Here is a 7889-nt window from a genome sequence, read left to right as displayed (position 1 = left end):
GCATGCTTAAGTAGTTAGAACCTCAATAATAAAGAACATATTAGTACAAGATACACAGTAGTGTAACGACACCACCAACTATCAAAACAGTTAGGCAAACTTGACCGTATAGTAATATTTTCTTAGTTTGTTAGAGGATTCATTTGAGTATAACCAAAGTCCTTTTAGGCAAGTCCCTCCACTCGGCAGCCTTATTGCAATGCTTTTTGGGCACTTATCGGGCATCTATTTCGGTAGAAATGCGCTTGCGCAAGGCTTCACAACACCAATCTTGCTCCAGCGGCGAGATGATTTGCACGATGTCTTCACAACACCACATTATTGGCCCAATGTATTCACAACACAGCACATGATTTTGCTGCGGTAGGAGGTGTGATATGCGTAGACAACTTCCATATTGGCGTTACAAACTAACCCCATACAGTACATTTCTATGGAGGACTTTTGGAGTGCTGTGTCTCCTCATTAGAAAGTCTCTGGTATGGCTACTACTGGCTTCTAGCAAGCCAACAGATTTGCAGCAATTGTCTTGAAAAGTAGGCTCTATGCAAATGGTGTCATCATGTTTGTTATCATGAATTCATATCAATGTTAAATGACCAATAGCCTATATTCACTATTTAAGTGGAATGGGATCTAAAATAAAATAAGATCTATGGATAAATCTATGATATAACATGGATTGGTGTTATACTAAGCATGGACAACTTTGCTACAAAATTTCTTGATAGTTATCTGACAGATGGACGGAGTCATGCAGACCAGCATAATAAGAGAATCCACCACAGAAATTCATCTCTGAAATTCCTAGCCCTCTACCGCCCTCTACAGTTTGAAATGGGTACAGCATTCTGCAGAAACCTGAAAGTTATGAAGACATAATTACTGAATTCAGATGATTTGAAGTAGACCTGTTCTATTAGGCCTACTTAAGATTTCTGGGTATGCTGAAAAGTGGGCTAATGGTTTGAAACATAAAACTAAACCAAAGTGACTTAAAAAAAATACCCTAACTAATAAATAGCCTACAAACAAATGTATTTGGCAAAGAAAATGAATGAATGAATGAATGAATGATTGGGTGAATGAATGAATTAATGAATACTTTTAGAAAGACAGACCAGTGAAATTTCAAGGGAATAAAGGGCTAATTTTGTCTATAAAACATTTAAATTAACATATTTGACATGTAACTTTAATGTAGACCTAGGTCATTTTCCATAGGCCTACTGTACAAATTTAGCTCACCACATTAAGACAGTTGTGCATTTTAGCACAATAAGGATAAGTTATTTAATTTTAGGAAGAGCCTGCTGACTAACTGAATGACCCATATCATCAAGAAGTTAAACTAACATGCTAGTTTAGAAAGCTTACATGACTTAAATTCCCTGAATGGGTGTTGACAAGAAATGCCTCACTGGTCATCAACCATGCTACATGAAAATCCCTAATAATCATGAAATATACAACCAAAGTCCATTATCCTGATACATTACCAATGTCAACAAGCTAATCACACCTTGCTACTGAGGTAACCTGCAGACCACCAGGATGCCCTCGCGTCATGCTTATTACAGAGAAATAACAAGTAGGTGTGCAATTCACCTTAGGACTGAACAATAGTAAGTGTTTAAACTTCAGATAACTATCAGATACAGGAGAATGTATTGACACTGTTAGCTTATGCCACAGCACACCTCATTCATTACAGATCATGCTGTCCTTCAGTGATCAGCGCATGCGCACTTTGCCCACTGTCACGCCGCCATTTTGACAGCGCATGCTCAGTGCAGATACCCGGCTATTCATATAAAAAGCCTTCTCAAGCTCTGTCTCATTCCACCTTCAGCCATTTTGACAATGTTAGGAGCTGTGGGACGTTGCTGCACCGGGGCTTTGCAGGCTCTGAAGCCCGGGGTCCTCGCCGGATCACGATCGGCTCTCCATGCTTGTAAGGCACACATAATGTTTTTGGTGTCAAAATCTCTTTTGCTATAATTTGTCTTCTGTTTGAGCCTCTCATGGTCAAACTGTCAGTGTGTCATGGTCGTGCTGAGGCAAATGGCAGACGGCGTGCAGGCGGCGCAAGTACTACAGGCCGCAGACATGAGTCAGAGAAATTCAATGACAAACTTGAAGAAGATTGTTTTTTATTGCTACATTTGTGTTTTTGGTTCAGTGAGCCTCTAGTATATTTACTGTCATTGTAGCTATGAATGGAAATTCCTATGATAACACAGATGACCTTTGTGTGTCATGAGGAAGCTAACATGACTAGCCAACTCGTCGTTTAGCAAGCTGCATGCACTATGATTTTCGATAATGCTATTTCTCGTATTCAACAACAGATCAATACTTAAAATTGGAAGTGGTAGGATATGGATACATATTTGGATTATGAAAGTGTCGAGAGACCTTGTGGAGATGAAACCATGTTATTTCGTTGGTAGTACAAGTTGTACAACGATGTTAGCACTAGCTATACAACGTCGTAGATGGCTAACTTATACCAGTTGACTTTCTGCAGTGTGGGGTTGAAGTTAAAGTACTGCTAGCATAAGCCAGCCAGCCTAAACGTCCTTACTGACACTGACGACATTAGGATTAGGAAAATATCTTTCTAGCATTCAAACCAGATCGTCTGCGAAAAAAATGGATTTACCTTACCGAATGCCAAGGTCATCGAATCGAAACAATTGCAACCAATTTAGAGACAAATTGGAGACATTAAGTTAAAGTTAGCAGCTAGATCAATAAGGTAACAAGGTTACAGCAGTTTTGAATGAGGTCTTAAGTTTAACGTTTCTTTAACGCAGACGTTAAGCTTTGTAATGTCTTACAATTACGTTGGCACGATTAACTTTCAGTCTATGTAGTCTAGTTATTTTGCAGTGTCATTATTAGTGTTCTTATTGTGTTCACCTTCTCTACAGCCAGGGGTTATGCTGCCCCTGCTGCAGCCGCAGCCATCGCCAATGGGCGTATTGTCGCGGTCATCGGTGCCGTGGTGGACGTCCAGTTCGATGAGGGCCTGCCTCCCATCCTGAACGCCCTGGAAGTGGCTGGCCGCGAGTCTAGGCTAGTACTGGAGGTGGCTCAGCATTTGGGTAAGTCATTATGTCACGTTTTAGAATTTTTCCATCCAAATTGTCAGTGCAATAGGATTGTTATGTGACTGCTTTCAACTGCTTCCCTCAGGTGAGAACACAGTCCGCACTATTGCCATGGACGGTACAGAGGGCTTGGTTCGTGGGCAGAAGGTCTTGGACACTGGTGCCCCCATCAGAATCCCTGTGGGACCTGAGACCCTGGGCAGAATCATGAATGTCATTGGAGAGCCCATTGATGAGAGGGGCCCCATCTCTACTAAGCAGTAAGTTTAGATCAGTTGGTTTACATCCAGAATCACAGCAGTCATGGTTTCAAAGACAAAGTTAAAAAGTTGAAGGATCCTAAGCAAGCCAAACAAATGCGCACCATTTGTAGCTCCGGTTAAAGTAGCAAATGGCACCATTCATAATTACATTCACCTCTACCTGTCTGTGCCTGCAGCCATTTCCCGGTCCTACTCATCTCACTAATTTCCAGTCAATCTATACGGTCTTATTTCAAATGCCTGAAAACAGATTTGATAAAAATGAATCATGTTAATGTTTTCTTAGAAGTGTTATGATAAAACAACTCCTTGTAAGTGTTTGTGACCTTAATGGCTAGGAAACATGCTGATCATATTACTTCTCTGCAGTACTGCCCCAATCCACGCTGAGGCTCCAGAGTTCACAGACATGAGTGTGGAGCAGGAGATCTTGGTCACTGGCATCAAGGTGGTCGACCTGCTTGCCCCCTATGCCAAGGGTGGAAAGATTGGTACGTGTTTGAAAAACACTTCCGCTGTTACACTTAACTTACCGTTTTTTCTTTCTTCTCAATCTGGGTTAGTTGGTTTCAGTTATTGTCTCCTTGTAATCGATATAGATAGGATAAGATTCCTTTGTGTGTTTCTACAGGTCTGTTCGGTGGTGCTGGAGTGGGCAAGACTGTACTCATTATGGAGTTGATCAACAACGTGGCCAAGGCCCATGGTGGTTACTCTGTGTTCGCTGGTGTGGGAGAGAGGACCCGTGAGGGTAACGATCTCTACCATGAGATGATTGAGTCCGGTGTCATCAACCTGAAGGATACCACTTCCAAGGTAAAGTTGCCATGTAGAAAGTGCAGTGATGCACACCAAGCTCTCTTTCTGGAAGTAGTGGGTGGGTGTGTCTGTGTTTGCACACTCACAGAGACCTCTGAAGTTCACCTACAAAAAGGAACCAAAGCTGCCATATTTGCCCACATAAGGAGATCCTGGTGTTAATTGAGGCAAACTACCTATGGCAAGTTGCATTGTAAGTTAGCTCTGGGGTAGCAAAGATCAAAGTATGCCATCTTCATGTACTGAAGATCACCGTATCCACTCGAAGGCATAGGACAAAACGGTGTAGAGCAAAACGTCTGCATTTCTGCTTAACAGGTGTGATAATTCAATATTTTCCCATGGAAAAAATCTCAAGATACTGGATCTCCTTGTTTGGGCAAAGATGGTAGCTTTTTTTTTGTAGGTGAACTTCAGAGGTCTATTCATATAGCTGGACAGCCTTGTCCATGTACTTAGGTAAAGTGACTGGAATGTGACTTTATAAATGTAGGTCAATATAAGTTAAAGATCATGATCATTATAAATGTAGATCATTAAAAGTAGGCTACAGAGTATTAATGGATAGTGAATACACTTTGCTTCAAAGATGTAGATAAAACCAGCTGAATCCTCCCAGCCACTCCTAGGTCACTCCTTGGGCACCATTTCTAAATTAAGAACCACCTGTTGCCATTTAACCTTGCATGTTGTCTGTTGCCTCATTGTCTGTGGTGCTCATACTTGCTCCTCTTCCTCCTCAACTCTAGGTGGCGCTGGTGTACGGTCAGATGAACGAGCCCCCAGGCGCCCGTGCCCGTGTCGCTCTGACTGGACTGACCGTAGCCGAATATTTCCGTGACCAGGAAGGTCAGGATGTGCTGCTCTTCATTGACAACATCTTCCGTTTCACCCAGGCTGGTTCAGAGGTTTGTGGAAACTCTGATCTGTTTGCTTGCCTTTCCAAATTAGCTTGCTATACTGCTATGGCATCAAGTTTGAGATTCTTTAATGAACAGATGGACTCTGTCTTGTGATTATTGATCATTTGTTTTGAGTAGCTAAGATGGGAGTACATCTGGAAAATGTGAAGATAAAGTGATGGGCGCTCTATGCTCACTTTTTTTTAAAGTTATTTTTTCTTGGTCTGTAGTGGGTTAAATGTTGTGGTAATTGCTCCTCTCCAGGTGTCTGCCCTGTTGGGTCGTATCCCCTCTGCTGTGGGTTACCAGCCCACCCTGGCCACTGACATGGGTACCATGCAGGAGAGAATCACCACCACCAAGAAGGGTTCCATCACATCTGTGCAGGTACACTACATACCCCAGCCACGCTGTCTTGTCTTCATCCATAGGTGCCTCTGTACTGGAATATAGTGGCCATCCAATTCAAGCCTGGAGCAGTCCTCCTCCAGAGCATCAAGTGCATCAAGGCTCATGGTTAAATGCTCTAGTTATGGTCAAATTGGATTTGTTGAAAATGTGCATGTGATTGAAAGTCTTGAAGCACATCTTGTTGTCAAGACAATTGAAAAGACTTATCACTGACTTGTAAACCCCCCCCCCCCCCCAGGCCATCTATGTGCCCGCTGATGACTTGACTGATCCCGCCCCTGCCACCACCTTCGCTCACTTGGACGCCACCACTGTATTGTCCCGCGCCATTGCTGAGCTGGGTATCTACCCCGCTGTGGACCCCCTGGACTCCACCTCCCGTATCATGGACCCCAACATTGTAGGAATTGAGCACTATGAAATCGCCCGTGGTGTCCAGAAGATCCTGCAGGTTAGTTTGCCCACCACAGGATCAACGTTTCCCTATGAGTGGAATGTGGTATCTTATACTGGCTGTGTCTAATGCTGATGGAGGAATAAGATCTACTTCTACATAGAGAGATGCCAAGTAGTTCAAGGCGGTGGTTAATGTGTCTGTGGTGTGATTGGTGAAATAAGGCCACTCATGTTTTTGTTTTTGTCGTTGTAGGACTACAAATCCCTTCAGGATATCATTGCCATCTTGGGTATGGATGAGTTGTCTGAGGAAGACAAGCTGACTGTGGCCCGTGCCCGTAAGATCCAGCGTTTCCTGTCACAGCCCTTCCAGGTGGCTGAAGTGTTCACTGGTCACATGGGCAAGCTGGTGCCCCTGAAGGAGACCATCAGCGGTTTCAAGGCCATCCTTGGAGGTACGTCAGTTTTGTATGGGCCCTTTGTTGGGTCAGGTCTAATCCCACTTAGCTAAAAATGGAAGGAGGTTATTCTCATAATGCCTAAGGAAGTCTAGGTGCATCTCTAGGTGGGTCTTGTGCCATACAAACCTCTTCTAGCCCAATCTGGTTAGGTCTGTGTATTTTAAAGCTGTGTATTGGCAAGAATCTGGGACTATACTATACATATTACGATACAGGGGTTATGATTCTGTATGTTGTGATGCTGTACTTAATGGGATGCATTGTGGTTATTTTATCTAATTTTATGAAAACTGGTTGTATAAAGTCAATTATTAGATTTAAGAGTTCACTTAAGGTAAACAAATTTAGGGAGAAGCTGGCGACTCAAGCAGATTAGTGAAGCAGACTTATGTATTGCTTGAACTGTTGGGCATCGAATAAAAATTGGACATGTCTACGGAGACGTCCCTCCATAGAGTTGGTCTATCTTCCCTATCTAGCCAGGTGAAGTGCAGAAAAAAATGTATGCTTTGGTTTGGTAACCTACGAGATTCAATGCAGATCTACAAATCTTGCAAGGATTATGCTTTTGCAACCAGATGTCTACAACTTAAATAAGTGCACCGGTGGTACATGAAGGCGTAGCACCAGAATTTTAAGTGTGCTGCTCTTCAAGGGAAATGGTGGTTAATAAATATTAATTAAAAATCGACCCTGTTTTTGAACAATAAGTTCACAATATTTTTGTTTTGTTTTTTCCATTAATTAATTGATAACATGTTTGTCTGTCGCCCAGGTGAGTACGATGCCCTGCCCGAGCAGGCGTTCTACATGGTGGGCCCAATCGAGGAGGTAGTACAGAAGGCAGAGAAGTTGGCTGAGGAGCACTCGTAAACAAGCATCTGTCAATAAGTTGTGTAAAAAAAGAGGTCTGGAGGAAGCACTTGGTTTGTACGTTGTCACATTCGAATACAAAAATTGTCCCTGTATCTGTCAAGTCATCCTGAAAAAGTTCTATTTAATGTTTCCAATTACAAAGGAGGAAATAAAGGTCTGTCTTACAATGTTTGTCTTGCTGTTTTTATTTGTATTGTATTGTATTGCCTTTCTAACAGCCTTAAGTGAGGGGGCTGGCATAGGTCTAAGCAGTATGATGCGGGTCATTCTATGAAACTGGTGCCATTTGTGAGGTGCATAAGGCAAAAACTTGTTTCTAAAGCTAATAATTCAAGGGTTCTTAACATGACCATTTTTCACAAGTGACACATTTCCCTGGCTCCTGGTTGACTGGCATAACATTTACCTCTAAAAAATCACCACGTAAGTGTTATATTTATGAAATATCGAACTTTTTTCAGAGTTAAATATATTTTCCTGATTACCTTAGACCAGTGGTTCCCAACCTGGGGTCCACGGACCCCACTAGGGGTCGCCAGAGATTGCAGGGGTTCCACACAATGTTGCCTGGGCTGAGGTTGTGAGATTGGCAAAGTTATATTTGCGGACATTAAATCTATAAAATCCCAGTAACACATCCAATTG

The 7889-nt window shown here is 42.5% G+C and overlaps 1 protein-coding gene across 1 annotated transcript; it reads left to right on the top strand.

Moving 5' to 3' along the window:
- The first annotated feature begins 1833 nt into the window (after positions 1–1833).
- Positions 1834–7411, top strand: atp5f1b (ATP synthase F1 subunit beta). Its single transcript, XM_076303275.1, has 10 exons — positions 1834–1954; positions 2937–3110; positions 3202–3376; positions 3749–3870; positions 4011–4195; positions 4948–5106; positions 5365–5487; positions 5750–5962; positions 6161–6362; positions 7144–7411. Exons 1-10 carry the CDS (start codon positions 1864–1866, stop codon positions 7239–7241), a joined length of 1542 nt encoding a protein of 513 aa, XP_076159390.1. The 5' UTR covers positions 1834–1863; the 3' UTR covers positions 7242–7411.
- Positions 7412–7889: the final 478 nt, after the last annotated feature.

This window comes from Alosa pseudoharengus, unplaced genomic scaffold (genome assembly GCF_046254945.1).
Source record: "Alosa pseudoharengus isolate Yale_2024_CS ecotype anadromous, Long Island Sound unplaced genomic scaffold, YU_APseudo_1.1 YU_APseudo_1.1_scf_24, whole genome shotgun sequence".
Taxonomy (NCBI): Eukaryota; Metazoa; Chordata; class Actinopteri; order Clupeiformes; family Clupeidae; genus Alosa; species Alosa pseudoharengus.
This window is presented reverse-complemented; position numbering and strand designations above follow the sequence as displayed.